This window comes from Lemur catta, chromosome 14 (assembly GCF_020740605.2).
Source record: "Lemur catta isolate mLemCat1 chromosome 14, mLemCat1.pri, whole genome shotgun sequence".
Lineage (NCBI taxonomy): Eukaryota > Metazoa > Chordata > Mammalia > Primates > Lemuridae > Lemur > Lemur catta.
Genome location: NC_059141.1, coordinates 7,470,315 through 7,491,744, shown reverse-complemented (window position 1 = coordinate 7,491,744; position 21,430 = coordinate 7,470,315). Strand labels below are relative to the sequence as shown.

Here is a 21,430-nt window from a genome sequence, read left to right as displayed (position 1 = left end):
TGTGTTAAGAAATTAGTGTGAGACCCTGAAGATGGTGGCCAAAGCTGGTGCGGGCCATGGGCTCCGTGAATCGTCCCTTATGCCTTCTACTCTCTGGTCATATCTGCACTAGTGTCACCCTCATGGCTCCATGGTGAGGTTATGTGCACAAGGGCCAACGAGAGGATGTCCTGCCAGGACAAACCACCCCAAAGAGATGCTTTCCCCCTTGGCATCTGTCCTGTATTTGCCTAGCAGCCCACATCCTGCTCTGCCCCAAACTTTGGGGCAGTCTTCCCACAGGTTAATTCAAAGTCTCCAAGATTAAAATCAAGTCCATATTCAGGAAGCTCTTAGGAATCTTCGAGGTTCACCTAGAAGGAAGTTGGAAATTGTATCACTAATGTCAGTGATTTTGCAGTTGGGCAATAGCCAGATTGTTTACATGGCAATTAATCAAACACAGCAAAGTTGTTCCCACAGATTAGCCACTGACTGTTAGCAAAGTTCCTTTATATTGATTTATGGCAGCAGGAGAAATATATCACCCTGGAAGACACACCTCCTTTTAGCTAAGGCCTATAAATGTCAAGGAATTTTTATTCAATTGAGAGGAACCCAGCAAAATGGGGATCTCCACGCTCATCCTTGAAATGTGTCTTTTACTGGGTCCAGTTCTACCTACAGGTATTATGTCTAATTTTTATATTCATTAATTTCACTCCTGCAAGCCCCATCAGGGCGAATTCTATCTTCTACTTCCCATTCCAAGGGAAGTTTTGCATCAAGGGAGGGGCAGTTCTCTGCTGATAATTGTGATTGTTTGCATATATTTAGAAGGAATGGTTCTTTTTCTGTTTTGCTTCTGGCTGAGAATCAGTTAGAACAAGCTAGTAATCCTGCTAGCGTTTTCAGTAAGTCATTCAACTAAGGAAATGGTTGGTCTTAGAAAAATCTCTGAAGTTCAGGAAAGGTGTATGTGTATTATGAAAAGGCCCCCAAACTTTGCCGTAATTGGTTAAACACATAATTTTCGTACTTTGAAAATGGGCAGAAAAGATTTCTTCTGTAAATGCTCGTTAGGAGACTTCTTTCTGCAGCTGTGTGTGCCTTGATAACCTAATTTTGCTCAGTAACCGTTAGCTGAGTGACAACACAGACAAGATCGTTCAGATTCTAAGTGTGTGTCTGTCACACACTGCTTTAGACAAATGACCGGAGGCTCAGTCACTCAAGCGCAGCTGTGCGTTCTTAGAGTGTCAAATGGTAAGCATGAAAGAGCCTTCGGGCAAATCCAAACCGCTGTGACTGTTGCATCTCAGTGTCACTTAGTGAACAAGGTGATTCGCCAGTGCATATTCTGCCTTTGTCTCTCTTTCTCTTTCTCTCTCTCCGTGTCTCTGTCTCTCTATCTCTCTGCCTCTGTCTCTGTCTCATCTGTCTGACACCTATTATCTCCTTACCTCTTTCTGTCTCCCTACCTCTGTTTTTCTCTTCTTTTTCCCATCCTTCTCTCCCCTCCTTCTTTCTTTCCCTTCCTTCCTTCATTTCTTCCTTCTCTCTCATCTCTGCCCACCCCCCACATTTGTTTTCTTTGGTGTCACCTTTTGCTAAATTCATGGATTTCAGGAGATAGGGTAAAAGCCACCTAATTTTCAGATAACTTCCAGAACTCTCGCTCTCCCCGCAGGCTCAGTGGGGGGACTCTGAGGATGAAGGTTTATTTGGGAGATAGCTTTCGTGAAAGCAGCACCCCCAAATCAAGCCCTCCCGGCCCAGTGATGGGGAGCAGGCCCACAGCAGGTGGCGGGTGTGCGTGGTGTGGAGAAGCTGGCACTGGCTGACCGTGGACACTCCCCCTTCCCCTCTTGTCGGAGGACCTGGGGAGGGGACCGGCTCTGGGTGGTCTGGGGGCCGGGGGTCCTGCCTCCATCAAAAGTCTTTGATGATGGGAGGCAGCGTCCTCAGCTACAGCCTTCATCGCTACAAAGTGAACCCTCCCAACCAGCTCTGAACTGTGACATGGGACTCATTTCAGCCCCTGAGAGACAGGGAGCGAATTGCTCTGTCTTTATCTACAAAGGGACAAATGGCAGCGGTGCTCTTGGGTTCAGAGAATTTGTAGTTTTAGCCTGAAGCTATGTGCACGCACATGCACAGACACGCGTGCGCACGCATGCCTGCATTTGCAGTTCAGAGGTGGGAATTCACCCTCTACAGAGTGCACCTACATTCTCCTGTTTAAATCTGCTAACAACCCAAAAGTTAGCCACAGTTATCACCACATTTCAAATGGGGAAACTGAGGCTCAGAGAGGTTATGTGGCTGTCCAAGGACAGCAGCTGGTGAGTGGCTGGGCTAGAATTTAAACCGGGGTCGAGGTTCACTAGCATTCAGGTAGCAGTTTGGAGCCCTTAGCCGGGGAGATGAATCGTATTTAGCTCAGTGCTGGAGTGCGCGGCGGAGCGTTGTGCCGGGAGAACAAGGCAGCAGGCACGCTCGTCAACTCTGGTCCTCGCACAAGCTCCTGAGAGAAAGTCACAGGCCCACGTTGGTGCTGGGCAGGAAGGGCTATGGTTCCCACTGCACCTACCAGCTGCGGGGCCTCCACAAGACTCAGTTTACTCCTTTGTAAAGGGAGGTAGGTTCTAACCTCACGGGGTTGTGTAGGATTAAGGTCACCACGCAGTGTCTGGCACAGAGAAGGAGCCTCAGAGACATTCAGTGTCACTATTCTAGGCATTTTCCTAACGTTTTACCCAAATGTACCTTCCTAAATGCAATGTGGTATCTTGGAATGGATCCAGGAGCAGAAAAGGAAAATTCGGTGACATCCAAACAAAGCCTGGAGTTGAGTTAGCAAGAATGTACCCGTGCAGGCTTGCTAGTTGTGACAAACGTAGCATGAACATGTAAGATAGATTTGGGTGATAATCCACCCACAAAGGATTTGGTGATGATAAAAGGAGATACAACACATAAAGCACTTAGCTCAGTGCCTGGCGAAGGGCATTTGCTAAACATATGTTGGTTCCTCCTCTCCTCATCCTTCCGAGTTGCCTCATCTTCCTCTTCCTCCTCTTCTTCCTCCTCCGTTTCCTCTCATCGTTGAGACTCATTTTCTTCCTTTATCTTCAATGTATCTTTCAACCTTGCTCTCTTCCATTAGTCTACAACCCAAATTCCCTCCCAACCTAAAAGAATCTGCTTCCCACCTAACCTACCACCCGTCTCCCACCCGCAGCTTCAAACCACAACTTTTCATGCATAGCTAGTGTAGAAAACGTAGGAAGTAGAGGGGAATGTAGAAAAAATCGAAAAACACCCATAATCGTGTTACCTGAGATTGCTGTTGCTAAAATCTGGTGTGTTCCTCTCAAGTTATGTGTATATATGTGTTATTTCATATACAGTTTTTCTGTATTTATACAGAAAAATGTACCATCACACTCTGCACATTTTAATATGACGTTTCCAAGTTTGGAACATTGAGGCTGTGTCAGGTTCCTTTCTAGAACGAATAATACTGTGATGATTACCTTTGCCCACGAATCTTTGTCCATGTTATAGAAATCGTTATTTCTTTTTACTAGATTGTTAGAAGTAGAATTACTGAGTTAAAGAGTTGATCGTTTTTAAGGCCTTTAAATTATACTAATAACTTGTTTTCCAGAAATGCACCAATTTTTACTCCTACCAGTCAAAAACAAGAGTAGCAACTTTTACACTTCACAAGCTCTGAAATTATTATTAAAAAATCTTGGCTGAGTTGCTGGATTAAAAATGACTGACAGTCATTAAATTTTCATTTCTTCACTTACAGTGAAGATGAACATTTTTAAGCCATTTGTATTCCTTTTCTTTGAGTTGTCTTTTATGTCTTTTGCTCTACTTTTTTTGAAAGTTAGTGTTTTCTTTACTGACTTACATAAACTCTATATTTTGGATATTTATACTTTGGTGACAAATATTTTCTCACCTTTTAATTTGACTTTTGATTTCTTCTCATATGTATATTTTTACGTGATTAACTTTATTGCTGTTTTCCTTTGTGATTTCTTCTATTGACTGTAATCTAGAAATTTCTAGCAGAAATCAGATAAACAGGTAACTAGCTTCTTACCAACTGTGTCCGCCCACGTAACCTGTGAGCCTTATATTTGAGGATAAATTCCCTCCTCTCTCCCTGACTTTTGGTGCTTCAGTAGTCAGAGATGATTCAGTATTCACTGAGTGAATTCATTAGCGAGTGAGCCCAGTGAACCTCCCACGTGAAGTGTGATCTAGCCCACTCCCCTGCTCGAATTAACAGGGTATCAGATTTAACCCTTTTTTCCAGAGGACCTCTCATTTGGCCTTGTTTCTTTGTAGTTTCAGCCACGGTGACAATGGGAGGCACCACAGAAGCTACTTTAAGGAACACTCATGTGACAACTGGTAACTTTATATCTAAACTCTGTGGCTGGGTGGTTGTGGTGCCCAAAGCCACCCTCACAGAATCAGGAAGTACAGCTGCTGAGAATCCTGCTGACTTTTAGGTGTAGGACAGGAAGGACGTCCTCTGACAGGCTGCCTGGGTGCCATCCTTCAGCCCCTTCCTCCTGCCGGCTGACGAGCCCTGAGCCTCCATGCCCGCTCTGCCCATCCACACCTCCTGCCCACTGGGTGTCCAGTGAGGGTGGAACTCAGGCACCAGGGTAGCAGAGGCACATGGGAAGAGCAGCATCCAACTGAGGACCCTTGGATATAATCCCTTATTTTCTCTCTTCTTTTCTAGAATCTGCAGCAACTCTTGGAGACTCTACCTCAGTTAATACTTCAAATGGTAACTGCTTCAATTCAATATTTCCTCATTTTATTACAGTCCTGCGTGGGTATGTAAGTGCCTATTTGTACAAAAGCACAGACCATAAGTTGGGTCAAATAGTTCAAATGCTAAAACAATATATGTATACCAGGAGGCAGAAGAGTGAAGTGGTTAAGCGCAACTGCCTGAGTACAAACCCCGCCCTTGTCACTCACTAGTCAGTTGAACCTTGGGGAACCTTCCTAAGCCTCCGCTTCTCCGTAGGGTCGTGCTGAGGATGCTAAGATAACACATGTAAAGCTCCTGAGTGTGATTGAGGTTTCCACGTTAGGAAATGCTCAAAATCATTGCCATAATTAAGCTTTCAAAATTGGCACCTTTGGGTATGAGTGAGGGAGGAGAAGAGATGTCACGAGTGTGGAAGTGTGACGCGCAGGGCTACAGGCACTTTAGAAGCAAGTCCAGCTCTCCTGTTGACACCTGGAGTGTTGCTCTACCTTCTGGATGGAGCCTGTCTGGAGGAATTCCCATTGCTGTGCTGGGCTCACACCAGGTACTTTCGTTGGGAAGGAGAGGAGCTCCCGTGAGCAGAAACTGACTTTAGAGGTCAGGCCACAGGCAGAGGGGGACCTGAAGGTGACATTGCCATGAAGGCCCCTCAAGACACAACATTGGCAAATTCTACTGAAGAGTCAGGAAAGTTGAGCTTATTAAGATCTAACACAAACACATGCTGAGGAATCTGTGTTTCAGATTGACAAGTCTTTTCAGGGTCCTTGCTCATTTGTGTGGGGTTCTGGATCTCACGTAAGCCCAAGACCTTGTCCTTTAAAAGGGGCAGAGCAGTGAAACCTCTGTGTCTCTCTCTAGATTTGCTCCTGAGGCTAGTGAATGGAAGTAACCCCTGTCAGGGCCGGGTGGAGGTCCAGTACCAGGGCTCCTGGGGTGCCGTGTGCGATGACTTCTGGGACCCCAAGGATGCCAACGTGGTCTGCAGGCAGCTGGGCTGTGGCTGGGCCACGTTGGCTCCAGGAGGTGCCTGGTTTGGCCAGGGCTCAGGGCTGATTGTCCTGGACAACATGCGCTGCTCAGGGCGCGAGTCCTACCTGTGGAGCTGTCCCCAATGGCTGGCTCTCCCATAACTGTATCAGTGAGGAAGCTGCTGGCGTCATCTGCTCTGGTGGGCCTCAAAGAGATAATGCCAATTGTGTAGCAGGGTCATGATGGTAACCATCCGTACTCCTCTCTAAACCTTGGTTTCTCCATCAGGAAAATGGAAATAATAGCAGTGCCTTGGGCAAGTTACTGTACCTCTAAGCGCTTTAGTTTTCCTCTCTGCTAGTCAAGGGCAAAAATCCCTGCCATTGTGGTTTGCCTTAATGACCAAATGAGACAATGTTGGGTGACATGCGTAAGACAAGGAGTGGCAGAAATGGCATCATCAGTCATCGCAATCATTTTTATTACTGTGGCATCTAACATTTGTTGCATGCTACGCACCGGTTAGCAGGATGCAAATTTCATTTACATTCTTTCATTTACTTCTCCCAGTGACCCTGTGAAGGGTAGTAAGTCTCAGTAAATAATCATCTGTAATTTAAGGGAAAGGAAAGGCATTTTCATCTTCCACTGTTTCTGTCAACATCTCACTTGACTTTTGTGGACTAAATGACCAAGCAATTGCTAATCTGTGCTTTTAGCAATTTCATTCAGTTATTTGAGAACTAGTAAATTAATTCAAAGCCCTCAACTTCAGCTCCTCAGGCTCGTAAATACACGCTAGATAAGTTAAATTTTCTCAGAGGAATAAGAAAAGCAACAGGTCCCACATTTTTGTACAAGCCTAATTAGCTTTTCTACAGTGATGAAAGGTTAATTTCCATTTTACTAAAACAATGAAATATCTGCAGCAGAAAATATGCAGAAACAAATTCACAAGTTATTACAGAATATTGCACTGAACTTATTAAGATATTGAGAGCCAATTTTTAAACACCACGTTTCCAGGGACTAGTTTAGAATTTTCGCCTTGTACACACAAAAGACTCATGAAATCTTTACCAATTTGAATTAAATTTCAAAAACATTACAGATCTGTTGATGGGGATTTATGCATAGTTGCTACATCTCTGCTTCACAGAATTGGCTCAAAGGCAGGTTTCTTGGTCAGGATTCCTGTAGGTGAAACACACACATGTCTGATGTTTCTTTTATTCCTTTATAGTCTCTGAACCAAATTTTATCGCAGTACATAGTAAGTACTTTGACAAGAATATCCTGTATTCGTTTATAATTTATTTTTTTAACCTTATACAGTTATTTATATCTTAAGAACAAACTGCCTCACTGAACTTTAGTGAATGGTAATAAGGACTGCGTAAAAATACGATTTGTGTCCCTTCTAGAAATACAAAAGCAATAGAAATTTCTTTCAACTGTAGCATAAATGGGCCACATGGTTATACAGTTACATTTTTAAATTTTGTGATCTTTTTCTTTTGTGTCTGCCTCAAACTTTAGAGCATGTCAGAATCAACTAGAGTATTTGAATGCAGGTCTTTGGCACTCACATCCCTCCCTCGAGATGCCCTGATTTGGAGAGCCCGAGGTGAGGCTCAGACATCTGCAGTTTTAGGGAAACACACATAAGGGTGGTTTGCAGACCACAGAACACATGGCCCTGTGCTGAATAAACGTTGGTGTTTGCAATGTAATTATGGAAACTTTACTTTGCTAAGAATTTACAAGATACATATTTTTTAAGTGCTGCCTATTTTTGTTTATTGTCAAGTGAATTTTAACATTTCCCCAAATGCTTCTTAGCTACCTATAAGTTTGACTTGCTGATATGAAAGATTTTTTCATAGGCAGGTTGCTAACATTGGACTTTCAACATCGAATTCTCAAAATGGCCTCAACATCCATCATTGCTACCTCATTAGGCAAAAACCAGTCCTACAGGGGACCATGTCCTCTGCCTGTGGGGATTTACTGCCTAATGGGGAGATAAACCTGTCAACTGATCACACAGGCACAATGACAAGTGTGAGAAGTGCTGGAGCAAGAGGCATGTAAGAGAGACGTGAGCGGGCACGGCCCTGAGGTAGGCGCAGCTCTGGGGCAGCTGCAGGAGTAGCCAGGCAGAGTGGGAAGGGGAGCATTTGCCTGTTACTGCTGTCAGGAACTTGAAAGGAACAAGCACAGACTTAGGCTGAGGTAGCCACTGTCCTCCCCCTGCTCAGCTGCCCTAAGGTGGGGTGTGGTCAAAGTGGTGCCTTGAGGGAGGCTCTTCCTAGGTCCCAATTCCTTATCTGTGTCTTTGACGTTTTCTGAAGCTGTAGGAAAAAAAACTTCTGATGGATTAAGATTTGGAAGTGTCAGCTGCCTTTGGAGGTAGCACAGTGTTTGTCTTTTGGAGGAATCCGGTGAAGAACAGGTGTGTGCACAGCTCTGTGGGCAGATTTGGTTCGTATTTGCCTTCTAAGTCCTAAATCTGGAGGGAGGCAGTTGAGGCAGGTCTGCAGACGTGATTGATGAGGAAATCTCTGGGGAGCTTATTCTCGGTCAAGTCTTGAATGGGCACATTCAGCAATCAACATGCCGGCAAATGTCCACCTTGTGGCATCCTCTGCACCCATACCACCCTTGGGCCGGCCATTCCCGGGGCGACACTGGGGGTCCATGGTGGGGCTCAGATGAGGCTCTCATCCTTAAGCCCCACTGAGAAAGATGCAGACCACCGGGCAGAAGAGGCAGCATGTGACAGGGCGAAGTAACCATGTGCTGGGGATGGATGACAGGGGAGCACTGCCCGCCTTCTTAAAGGTGAGAACCGTGAGGATAAAAATGGTCTTATCTTGAACCCTGCTGCGAAATCAACAGGAAAGCCGCATGGAGTGGTCTTCGGTGAGGCTGCTCGATGACGTCATGTTGAAGACTCACCTTTGGCGGGTCATGGAAAGCAGGATGGCACAGACCACCTTCCTCATGTCAGAAAGAACTGGGAGGAGTGGGTGGGTAGCAGGCTGTGGCTGTGACAAGAGGCAGGACAGGATGATGGTCAAAACCATGGGCAGGGGAGTAGAGTCAGACTGTCTTTGCCCACTTTTATAACGCCTGTGTCTCCGTGTTCTTATCTGCAAGTGCAGATGACAGGGCGCAGGTAGGATTAAATGAGATAATGCATATAAGTAGTAAGACATAGCACCGTCTGCAAGGACCTGTGAAGACATAGTAAGTCTTCAATGAATGTTCGCCTAAGCTCCCTTCCCGGAGGCCGCCCCTTATACTTCCCTTCTGGCACCACTGGAGCAGCCTCCCCGGTAGGTAGGGCTGGCTTGATGAGACCTTGTTTGTTTTTATGCTCAAACCCTTTTTCAGTTTTTTTTCCATAAAAGCAATCAATACATAACAGATGCATTTTTTACCTTCATAAGATTTGTGGCAGGGCTGAGTCCAGATGGAAAGGTATCAGATCCCTTGGAAAGCACCTAGGCCTTGAGAGATCTCTTTGTGGCTTTTCCTGGCTGAGCCATTCTGCCAGCTTAACTACCTTGGATGCTGACCCCAGTGGTAGAGACCACCCTGTCTCTATTTCCTGGAAAACAAACAAGTGGAAGCTTCTTCTCTCTTCAGGTAATTTACCACCATTCCCAAAATGGTAGCTGGAGTTATCTCCAACTATGTGGTTGATTGTTGGAAGAATACAAGTTGGTCTCGATAATCTGCAAAAGGGCCTATTCAAAATGTGTGGACGTAGCACAACCAGAAACAACTTCAATGTTCTGTTCAGTGCTATGGATGGGATTGTTAAGCCTCTAGAGCTCAGAGTTTCTGCACTGGGTGCAGATCCTGGCTTTGACTGCCATGTGACTAAGCAAGACACCTGAGGCCTGGCAAGGGGAATTGCATGGTGTCATCTGGACTGTATTTTGAATAGCAGGCTCTCTCACACGTGTCCATCAGCATGTCCTGGAGTGTGGGAGCAGGAATGGTATGTCAGAAATGAGGTGGGGATGTGCTGGTGCAGGTGTTCCCTGGCCTGCTGTCTCTGTTGATGGAATTCTCTGGCTTCCTGTTTCTCTTGTGAATTGCTTCGTCATTTTCAGGGGCATGGCTTCAGTGGCCCTCTGCCTAAGCCATCAACAACTTGCAGCAGGGCAGGTGGAGGAGTTCACTGTGGACCTCACATTCAAGCCTTTGAGGAAAGCCAAGCACTTCTCTGACATGCACAGCAATTCCTTGCACTGGCCTGTTTTTTCTGTTGGAGACATGCAAATCTCTGAACTGCGACTGCTGTGCCTGGCCAGACCTGTATTTAAAAAGAATCCGAGAAGTTTATCAAATGCCTCAACCCTCCTTATGCCAGGAAATAAGAAAAAAAGGGAGGGGATCATGAAAGCAACTATATTAAAAAATTTAACAAGAATATTAAAACATAGCAGACCACTTTTTATCCAATAGATTTTGGTATACAAACATCATAAAAGATGAAAGGGGACCATCACATGTCTTTCTAGTAAAAGGAGATGGTCTAAGTTCTTGCTGCAAAATATCATGTGATGAAATCCTTCCTGCTAAAGTGGGTGAGAGCACCATATTCTATTTTCATTTTTAGAATTATATTACTGACTCCTTGATTCTTGAATTTGAGAAATCCCTCTAGGATATCATCATCTAAAGACTCATAGTGTGAGATTTCAGTTGTATTATTAGTATCCAGAGTGCTGCTCCCAGTCTCTTAGCGTTTCTCTTCTGTTTCATCTAATTATTGCAAAACATTTTCCTTTGTCAATTGTCTTCCCTTTGTCATCATAAGTAGAAAATGAAAAATTCTGAGTTCTTCACTGTGCTCAAAGAAAGCTTAAGACGGGCAACAAAGACAATATGTCTCCAGTCTTTTTTATAATACCTTCTTGAAGGATAATACGATGTTTTGGGCACTGGAAGATCATGATTTACTTTAGTATTTCTTCTTCCTTCTAAGCAATTCTACCATTCTTCCATCTTATTATTATTTAACAATTGAGGAGTAAGGATGAAATAATTCCTTGAGTAATGAAATAGTAAAATGTTTTAAGATATGGGAAAAATAAAATTACTGAGAGCCCAAAATGTATCTTGGATCTAGAAAAGGACCCAAAGGAATCTATACGGCGATTACAAAACAGAATGAGTTTTCTTCTATCTTTCAAAGGAATAAATATTCTCTCGGTTCTTTGGAAGACCTCTAAAAAGATATAAAAGTTATGAAATATCAGTCCTCAAAAATGTAGTTAGAGCAGCCCATAAAGAAACTCAAAAACTAAAACTGAGCCCAGTGGACCTTGTCTGGCCTCACTGAGCATGAGGAGCCCGGGTTCTCTGGATGTTGGGCTGCTTCAAGACAGAATAAAAATTGCGCAGGGGATGTATGGGTCAGAAGAAACAGGACACCAAAATATGTTCTTATTGAGGGAGCCTCCAAGTGGCTGTTGTCAATGCTGACTATTCTCAGATTTTAGACTTCAGGGTGGATTCAACCGCCCAGCCCCAGTCCTGACAGCCAGTTTCAACTGTCTCTCTGGTCGAGCCCTTCTTCCCGAGCACATAGTGTATCCTTCCTGTGACTGTAAACTGTAGTGTTAGGGGACCTAGTAAAGAGATGTGCTTTATTATATCTAAGATTATCGAGCACCTCACAATCCAACCCACCTATTTTAATTTGCTATGAACAAACTCATTTTAGCAAGAATGCTGCAGTGCACAAACCCAAGATTGAACCACAGCGCCCCCTGGTGTGATTGTGACGGGAAGAGGAAGCCAGTTTCTGTGACTGGTACATCAGTTCTAAACAGTGGGACCTCTTTTCTAAGATGAATTTGGTTTCCTTCCAGGTGAATTAGACCAACATACTACAGTCTACGGTAAGACCTTTTGTCTTTACTTTCTTCCAGGGGTTTTGCTTAGTGGCTGGGCTGGCCGGTTCTGCTCTGCTGCTGTTGGCTGTTTGAGGCCGAGTGCAACCCTGGCCACAGAGCAGAATGCAGGGATGCGGGAGAGAGAAGACATGTGGGTGCCAACACCCTGGGCACGTCCCAGGCACACACTTGGCCAATCCCATTTGTCAATCTCCTTCTCTTTGTCTCTCAGTCATTCATTGGTTGAGATTAGCTTTAGCTTGGTATGAAGAGAGACAGTTGAACAAAAAATCAGTGCCTCTTCTTCTCATTAATAATGACAGTTATCTTGAAGGTAACTAACATCCACCAAGCACTTGTTATGTACCTTGCACAAAATTATCTTCGTGTACTAGATAAGTTAATATATAAAAACATTGAAAATATTGCCTGGCACATAATAAGTGCTCAACTAATGTACATAGCAAGTGCTATTTTAATGCAATTGTCCCAGAAACACTTTGAGGTAAATATTATGATTACACCCATTTTGCAGATGGGAAAACCAGAGCACAGTTAAGTAATTTGCCAATACTTTTATGTCTCATGTCATATGGCTGGTAAGTGGCAGGGCAGAGATTGGACAGGTACCTTTTCCTGATGTCTATGACTCTTACTAAATGCACCGTCTCTCCTACTTTCTGCAGTGAGAGAGAGTATGCAGTCCTTTGTGCCCAAGTTTGAGATGTCAGGGTCATCAGTTTGGGGGCACTGGCACTATTGAGGTCAATCCCTCCCCTTCTATATGCCCTGCTCTCATTTCATCCAGACATGGCCTGGGGGACTCGAGGGGCAGCTTTCTGACTGACACCCAGCAAGGGGCAGGCTGAGGCAGGGAGGCTGAGCTCTTCTGGAGGGACGGTTCACAGAGCTGACCAGGAGGGGCAGCAGGAAGGCCCGAGGAGGCCCAGAGTGCACATCATGCACGCTCTACAAATGGTCCATTCCTCCCTCTTTCCCCGAACCACACCCCCCACCCCTAGCAAAAACAGCAACCTGCCCCTTCCCTTGCATCTCATTCCAGCCTGTCACTCCCTGACCACAAATTTCTCATAAACTCAAACTAGCCATTGAAAAGCCACATCCAGGATTCAACTCCTGCCGTTAGGACATTGGATCCTTCAGGGTCTGCTGCCTATTTTTCTTGTGTAATCAGGGCAGCTTTTCCCCTGTGGGTGACCTAGTGGCATCATGCCAGGTAGGAACATGGTGCCTATTGGCTCCCAGTGTGGTTCTCTTCCCGGGAAGGAGGTGGAAGGGTAGGTTGAGGCCACTCCTGGAAGAATACTATCTTGGACTTGATCCCGAGGGGAGCGGAGAGTACACTGAAGTGTTTTGAGCAGGGAAGTGAGTTCACTATATCTGTATTTTGTAAAGACCAAACTTGGGGAACGACTAGGGACAGATGAATACTCTTAGCATGGAGTAAGCACTTCATAAATGCTGTTGAATATGAATGTGGGTGGATTGGAGGAAGGAGGGGCGGGGATAGAGAGATCAACTGGGAGTAGGCCAGGTTCAAGAGGATGCTGAGGGTCTAACCTAGTGAAATGGCCTGGGAGACAAGTTGGATATAAGAGGTGAGAAGGAGGAATCAGACACGATGCCACACTTCCAGTGCAGGTGACGAGGAGCACGGTGACACCATGGATTCCAGTGGAGGAGAGAGGCTGTGCTGAGTCTGGGGTGGGAGGCTCGGAGGTCCAGAAGGCCATAGAATTGCTGGTCTAGAGCTCAGGGCTTGTCAGAGCTGGGTCAGGACTGCAGACGTGGATTTGGGGATGCTCTCTGGAAAGTTCTTAGAGTGCACAGGGTTCTCTGGGGGAAAAGATGGAGTGGGAAGAGGGCAAAGACGGTGCCTGGGAGAGCAGTGATAGTTAAGGTCCATCAGGGAGGAGGGTCGGTGGGGAGACGGGGCAGGGTGGGTGGTGGGAGGCAGGCAGGCCCAGGGCGCCCTGCTGTGTCAATGCAGATTTGCCGCTGAGGCTGGTGAACGGAAGTGACCGGTGTGAGGGCCGAGTGGAGGTCCTGTACGAAGGCTCCTGGGGCACCGTGTGTGACGCCAACTGGGACACCGGGGACGCAGATGTAGTCTGTCGGCAGCTCGGCTGTGGCCGTTCCGTGTCAGCCCCGGGCGGGGCCCACTTTGGTCAGGGCTCGGGAAAAATTCTCTTTGGTGACGCGGACTGCACTGGATTGGAGCTCTACCTGTCAAGGTGTCCCCACAGTGAATGGCACCACCATGAATGTAGCCACGCCGATGATGCCAGTGTTGTGTGCGCAGGTAGTGTGTCTACCGTCACCTCGTGCTGTCACCAGTGCAACAGATACAGACTCAGAGTCAGGAGCATGGCACAGGCACGTGTTCATGTGTGCTAGCACGTCGCAGGTGACCGGCTCTGCTGGAAGCCATGCCGTATTCGATGTTAGAGGACAGGCATTCCTGTCCCTTTTCACAGACAATGCAAGGCTCAGAGAGGTTGAGGGGCCTGCCTGGCGTCCTAAGGTGGGTTTCGGTCTCAGCCCGTCCTGCTGCTGCCCTCGCTCTGTGGGCTGGTTCCCACCAACAGCAGCACGGCCATGCCTGGCCTGGGTGACCAAATAAATATCTTTCTGGGTGGCAGTTTCTCCTCCTTTAAAAGCAGAGGAAGATGGGGAAACTGCTGGTCTTTAACTCTTAAATGCATACCAGATCAATTGAGAAATAATTAATATGTTCTCTTTATTGGGGATTAAGAGATAAGCAAAAGATACTTATCCCCTCTGTGGAAAAGAGAAATTCTCCCTGACCTCACCTAGCAAATCCCAGGGCTGCATTTGCCACTTGTCCACATTGCGCTGGGTGTGCACAGACACCGAGGGCTCCTTTAATCCATGAAGAAACCTCCAAGGATGCTGGCCCCTTGTGTGTCCCCCAAAGAGGAGTTTCTAGGTAAACTGTCCACTTTTAGGGCAACCTCAGGCATTTGCTATGTGGATTGGACTGTGCACATGCCACCAAGCCCAAGATGTGACCATGATAGTCCAGCTGCCTCCTGAGATTGGGAGTGTGTCCTCAAAGGAGCCACTCTGCGAGTGGGTTTATTTTGGCATTCTGGGATGCATCTTTGGGAACCACCGTTCCTCTTGATTGGGGCCACCTTCTCAGAAATATACCAGCGATGGAAATATTTGTCACTTGGGGGTGTGTTTGAGCTATAGAAACAGCTAGATGTCATTTGAAGTCTAATCTTGTGACAAGGATGGGGATGTTAATGAACTGGGTGACCTTTTGGATGGAGTGTGTGGCAGCAGAGGAGGTAGGAGGAGGGTGACAGGAGCAAAGGATGTATACACAGCAACCCAGCCCTGCAGAAGGGCGGCACAGTGTCAGACACTGGCATTTGGTGGCATAGGGTCTGTGCTCCCAGCCATGGCTTCAGAGCTGAGGACAGCAGGGGGCCAACCCTCCTCACACGAGGGCCGACCCTGAGTGGGCTCTTCCTCTCTCCTCTCCACTCTGCAGCTTCTGTGTCTGCCACAGAGGAGCCCCTGACAGCAACTCCAGCACCAGGTACGTCAGGTGTCTGTTACAAGGGGTCCCGGTGGGCTTGTTACTGCACTGTACCCACGGGTTCCTCTCTGATCCAAAAGATGTGCAAAGGGTGCAGGAGTTGGGGGAGCTTGGCTGATGGGGGAGGGGGGGGTTCTGAATAAGGCCTTAGGCTTGAACAGGCATCTCTTTCTCGGATCATGTCTCTGAGACTGCAGAGGAACTAACTCGAAGAAGTATCTCCGAGGAGCTCCATGGTGGAGCCTGGTGTCCTGTCCCTAGGGGTCCTATTGCCCATGCTCAGTGTCTGCCCTGTGGTCCTCATCAACCCACACTGACCCCCGGCCAACCTGGGGTGCTGGATCTCTGGCTGCAGGGCTGGGAGAAGTAGGTGCTAACCAGCATAGGTAGCCCCACTGCTGGGACAGCATCCTTGCCCACGCACTATCCCTGAGCCTGTATCACGCCAGCCTGGTTCCTTCTCAACATGGAGGAATCATGATCCTGCAGCCTGTGGGTGTCAGAGGTCCTGCACTTCCCCCTGGGGCACCTCCAGCGAGAGGCCTTGGAGGCACAGTCAATATAGCCTGAGGTTCTGGTAGCCTGGGCTTTGGAAGGGGAGTCACTTCCCATTTCCCATGGCTGGGGGCATCATGAGTCTCCTGCCTGCGGGAATCTGGCCTCTCCCATGGTCTTCCTAGAAGGATCATGTGGATGATCTCTAAGACCCTTCCAGGATGCAAACTGGGCAGAGCAGTTCCTACCACCTAAGCCTCTAGAGGCTTGGGTTTGGGCAGAGCAGTCACTGTCCTTATGCCCATGAAACACTCTAATTCAAGATGTATTAAAGCCTAGCTCAGCTGGAGATGCTCTCAGAGATCTTTGCCCACTGGGAAGGCTCTGAATGCCCTCCAGGCCTTGAGACCTTGTCCCTAAGTAGGAACATACAGGAGAAATGCTGTGCCTTCTTCTAGGACCTCATTCTAGTTTGGCCCTGAGGCTGGTGGAGGGAGGTGGCCGCTGTCAGGGCTGGGTGGAGATCCTGTACCAAGGCTCCTGGGGCACTGTGTGTGATGACAGCTGGGACACCAGTGATGCCAACATGGTCTGCAGGCATCTGGACTGTGGCTGGGCCATGTCAGCCCCAGGAAATGCCCAGTTCGGCCAGGGCTCAGGGCTGATTGTCCTGGACGATGTGTAGTGCTCAGGGCACAGATGGTGCCTGCAGATGGGTGTTGGGGGGCTCAGCAACCGGGGTCCACACTCAGGCTTAATGCCCGAAAGGAAACTCTGGGCCACTTAACTCTGCCCTAGGGCTTCAGGAGGTGCCCTCTTCACAGTCTGAAGGAAGGTCATTGTTGCACCTGGCATTTTCCCTCTTCCCTCCTGAGCTTGTTCACCCTTTGAATCCATTTCTGAGAGCCACTCTGTGATATGCCCATGTCTAATATTACTTTCTCTTTCCCCCAGCTGCTCAGACCCAGTCCACACCTGGCCTAGGTAAGTCTGGTAGCATTTTAACTGACCTATCCCTTCTGGCCAAATTATACCTTTTCTTGTAGGTTTGCAGAACCAAGGAAAGTCAGATAAGCTTTTTCTTAGTAACATTTTCCCCCGGTGACCCTGGAATGTGTCAAACATGCCAGCTCGGTTGCCGACACACAGATTAGTTCAATGTACATGACAGCCTTAGGTCACCTGGCCCATAGATGTGTCTCACCAAGACACTCAGAGCTGCTGGGAGAAAAAGGTAGATCTGTACGTGGGTAATTCTCATCCAAGATGCAAAGTTCAGAGATCCTGAATGAAGGGAGAAGAGAAATCTTCATGCACTTGGGGAGAGGAGGGGCTGGCCAAGTGACGCTTTTCTACAGAGGGTTGAAGTGGGAGGCCCATGACTGGTCTTTGTGGATCTGGCCCCCCCAGGGACTGGCAGGGCACAGTATGGGCATTTTCTGGGTGGTGACTCTGCTTCTTCCAGGATGCTCATAAAATGATGCCATCTCTCCCCCAGTGGTGGCAGGAGTGAGAGCTCCTTCTGTGGACAGCTCTGTCTCCACAGCCTTCAGCCATCTCTTAGAGAGGAAGCCTTGGAATCTCAGCTGGCACAGGTCACCAGGCCCACCGCTGATGCCAAGCCCCTGCCAGCTCCTTCCTAACATTGCCTTGTCTCCCCTGCAGGTTGGCAGTACCCAACAACCGTGCTCTTTGGTAAGTAAGCTCCATTTCGTTTGTGCTGACCCTTGGGCCTGGCTATCTCTGCATCCAGGTGTGCAGCTGCAGGATCCGTGCTCAGCCCCTCCCGAATCCACAGTCTGGGATGCGGGGATCATGGAGGAAGCAGGGAACGCCCCCTTTGTGTATATTCGAAATCCAGCCAGCATTTTCGTTTCACGTGTGCTGGGGGAGGGGTTTATGGCCACGCACCTTTCCATGAAGACTCTCATATCTGTGTCCCTCTTGCCTTGGTGTTTTAAATTTTACATTGGAATCCTTTAAGTTTATACTCTGAACACCATTTTTCTTACAAATTTGGCAGGCATATTTTTGTCTTCAAATTGGCTATTTGTTATTTGCTCTCTTTCTCGGTTTTATGGAATCAGGTCTTTACAGCGAGACTGAAGGGTTGCTCCCTTCGTGGACAGCGTGTGAAGTGGGGAGAGGGTGAGGACAAGGGAGGGAAGGACGGAGAATATTTGAGCCCTCTCTCCCCCAAGAACCAGAACTGTGTTCCCCCTTCCCTCCCAAAAGGCATTGCCTTTCTTGGAAGAAGATTCCTTAGGAAATAGCTGGAGCCTATGGGACTTGCTGACTGTCTCATCTTGTTCAGTTTGGGCTTTGAAATGAGAATCACATTTTTGGAGCTAAAAGTGATTGTGGTGGCCACTCCACCCGCACCGTACAGGGGCACATTCCTGAGGAATGAGGAGCTCAGACCATGGCAAAAGCCTGGCCAGAGTTTACAGTATCTTCTTTTATCTGCAGGGTCTATGTTCCAAGACCCCCAGGGGATGCCTGAAGCCAAAGACAGTACCGAGTCCTCTATATACTATGTTTTCTTTCTCCTGTACACACATACCTATGATAAAATTTAATTTATAAATTAGGCACAGTAAGAGATTAAAGACAATAACTGATAGTAAAATAGAATAATTATGACAATATGCCAGCATCACTACTCTTGTGTTTTGGGGCCATTATTAAGTAAAATAAGGGTGACTTGAACTCAAGCACTGTGATACCATGACAGTCAATCTGATAATCCAGATGGCTACTAAGTGACTAGCAGACATGTCGTGTCTGCAGCGTGGACATTGGTGGACAAAAGGATGACTCACGTCCCAAGCAAGACAGAGCAGGATAGTGTGAGAAGCAGCAAATGTCTGTGGTGCTTCTGGTCACCGGTTACCTGATGGACCCCTGGGTGGCTCCCTGGGTCCCTGACATTTCCTGGCCAAGTGTCAGACCGTGGGCCATGTTGTCAGAGGGGCCCGCCAGGCCATGGGTGAGTGGAAGGAGGGGGCAAAGGCTTTCTCACTGGCCTGGGGACATCCCAGGTGGAGAGAGCGGGGTGTCCAGAACGGCCTCTGCGCCCGGATGAGCTTGTGGAGCAGGAGACCTGGGCAGACTCGGGGGTGCACGTGGCAGGAGCCAGAAGGGGCATTGTTTTCACCATCACTGTGACAACCTACAAGAAGCCGCTAGAGAAAATGATTTCTCAATACGTAACGTTTAATTGGGCATAGATATAAGCACCACGACTCGGAAAGTGTGAAATGGCAAAGCCACCGGTGAATTCAGGGAGAGAAGAGGAAGGGCCTTTTCCATTGTCTTTTTTTCAGTGGCAACGTTAGATTTACTTAAGGTGCTTAGAAACAGAGTTCATGGGTGGCAGAGGTTCAGAGCAGAGTGGTCATCGGTCCCTCGGAGGAGATGGTCCTGCGGGCAGGTGTTCTTGCCTGGATGGCGGCAATCCTAGGGAATGTCTAGAGATCAGCCTTAGGAAAGCAGGACAGGCGTCAAAGACCAGAAAAGGACCCAGGAAGTCCATGGATACAGCTCACAGCTCCTACTCTTAAGGACGAGCTAGTGCTCCCTCTTTCTGGGTGTGACAATAGTGATGTCCATCTGGTACCTGCTACGTCCACACCTGCCTGGTCCAGACATCCGTTCATTCCTGCTCTTTCCTCCCCTGAGTCTGATTCTACCCTTTCGTGTTGTTGCTATTTACAGAGAGTTCCGCCGCTGTGACTGAAGCATCAACAGGTAAACAATCCTGCTTACTGATACCCGGGGCTCTTGCTCTCCCTCTCCATGAACTTTCCATTTGAAAGTGGGAGGATGAGGCCCAAGCAGGGCCCCGTGCTCAGCCACATCCTATGGGGGGTTGTGGAGGAGGCAGAGTGTCTGAGGACCCATTCCTGGGTCTGGTTTGGAGGGGGCGGGGAGCCTGTGGCCTGGCTGCCATGCTGTCCTGTTCCCGGTGCTCAGGGCCACCCTGGGGGCTCACTAAGCCTCCTGGCAGCTTGGCGCTGGCCTCAGGGCATGGACAGCAGGCCCAGGAGGAGGGGGTGAGAGTCGGGCATCTGCACGTGTCTGGCCCAGGTCCTGCCAGCCCTGCCACATTGCCAGAACCCAGAGAGGCCCATGCAGGTGCCACCAAGCCCCTGAGCAAAGGAAGGCCCCTGCCTGCCTCCTGTAGCTATGGAGCTGCATGCTGTGTGTGGTGACAGTGGGGAGCAGGGAGTGGGGCGCCCCTACCTGTCCCCTCCCCTGTGTCACTGTGCTTCTACATGGCTCGAGCATCCTTGGCCTGGGCAGAGCAGGGTGTCACTGTTTCTCTCAGTGTGATGAGTTCACCTCTGGCCGTATTGAGAGGTGCCTGGCTGCCCTGGTGACTTGGGCCGTTAACGAGATACCTTAGTGGGTGACATGTCTTAGTTCCTTGTCCTCAGGACAGGGATTGATGAATAGTTCTTGTGTCCCCCTGTCAGAACTGATTCTAGTGTGTCCCTGAGGCTCATGGATGGAGGTGACTGGTGTGAGGGCCGGGTGGAGGTCCTCTACACCCTGCGGGAAGAATCGCCCCTCGGCATCCCTGTGCCCCGTGGTCCAGGGCTGGGGATGAGCACGTGTCTGCCAGCCAGGGACGCCGCCAGGGACAGGGGGAGAATTTTCTGTGTCTGAGAACAGATGCCCCCGGAGGGAACTACATGGGCTGATGTGATTAGCTTGTCTAGGATCGATTTTTTTACTCCTCAAAAGAGATTTTCAGTGCTTATTGATGTGAAATTACAAATCATTCACATGTATTTGACTCTGTGCGTGTGTGTGTGTATTTAGTGGAGTCCTCACTAATAATATTTCCCTTTTTTATTGTGGTGAATTGTGTGCCTAACATAAGATTTATTCTTTTAACAATGTTAATGTGCACTTCTCGCTGGGATTAATTTCATTCCCAGTGTTGTGCAGTTGTCAGCAGCATGTGGTCCCAGTTTTTAAATCATCCCAAAGTAAAAACCATTCCCATTAACCATCACACCCCGTTCTGCTGTCCCCAGTTCCCGGCACCCACTAATCTGCTTTCTGTCTATCTGAATTTCCCTGTTCTGGACATTCCCTATGAAATGGGACCATTGCCCTGTGTCTGGCTCCTTTCCCTTAGTGTAAGTGACACGGAACTGTGTGCCTGGCAGCTGCACCATTCAGGGCACACTGGTGAGAGTGAGTTTTCATGTCTCTCTCTAGGATCTGATGCCGGTTTGGCCCTGAGGCTGGTGAATGGAGGTGACCGGTGTCAGGGCCGCGTGGAGGTCCTGTACCAAGGCTCCTGGGGCACCGTGTGTGACGACGGCTGGAACACTAATGACGCCAACGTGGTCTGCAGGCAGCTGGGCTGTGGCTGGGCCACCTCGGCCCCAGGAAGTGCCCGGTTTGGCCAGGGCTCAGGGCCCATTGTCCTGGATGACGTGAGCTGCTCAGGGCACGAGTCCTACCTGTGGAGCTGCCCCCACAGAGGCTGGCTCTCCCATAACTGTGGCCATCATGAGGACGCTGGTGTCATCTGCTCAGGTGGGCATCGAAGATCATTGGGGCCCGTTCGTGGGACAGACTCTATTCAGAGAAAACAAGTTTCTCACCTCAGGGTCCCACCCCCAGACCTGCCAAGGTTAC

The 21,430-nt window shown here is 48.3% G+C and overlaps 1 protein-coding gene across 7 annotated transcripts in view; it reads left to right on the top strand.

Moving 5' to 3' along the window:
* The first annotated feature begins 547 nt into the window (after positions 1 to 547).
* The window catches only part of DMBT1 (deleted in malignant brain tumors 1), a 68,014-nt gene continuing 47,131 nt past the window's right edge, over positions 548 to 21,430 (top strand). For 3 of the 7 annotated variants that reach the window (XM_045568322.1, XM_045568323.1, XM_045568320.1), the window contains exons 1-8: positions 548 to 666; positions 4,351 to 4,416; positions 4,757 to 4,804; positions 15,230 to 15,277; positions 16,727 to 16,756; positions 17,438 to 17,467; positions 19,490 to 19,522; positions 21,005 to 21,328. In XM_045568322.1, the coding sequence (XP_045424278.1) occupies positions 606 to 666; positions 4,351 to 4,416; positions 4,757 to 4,804; positions 15,230 to 15,277; positions 16,727 to 16,756; positions 17,438 to 17,467; positions 19,490 to 19,522; positions 21,005 to 21,328 (640 nt within the window). In that variant the 5' untranslated portion in view covers positions 548 to 605. The remainder of the gene's footprint in view (positions 667 to 4,350; positions 4,417 to 4,756; positions 4,805 to 15,229; positions 15,278 to 16,726; positions 16,757 to 17,437; positions 17,468 to 19,489; positions 19,523 to 21,004; positions 21,329 to 21,430) is intronic. The other 4 variants (XM_045568321.1, XM_045568319.1, XM_045568326.1 and 1 more) reach the window with 3 other exon arrangements.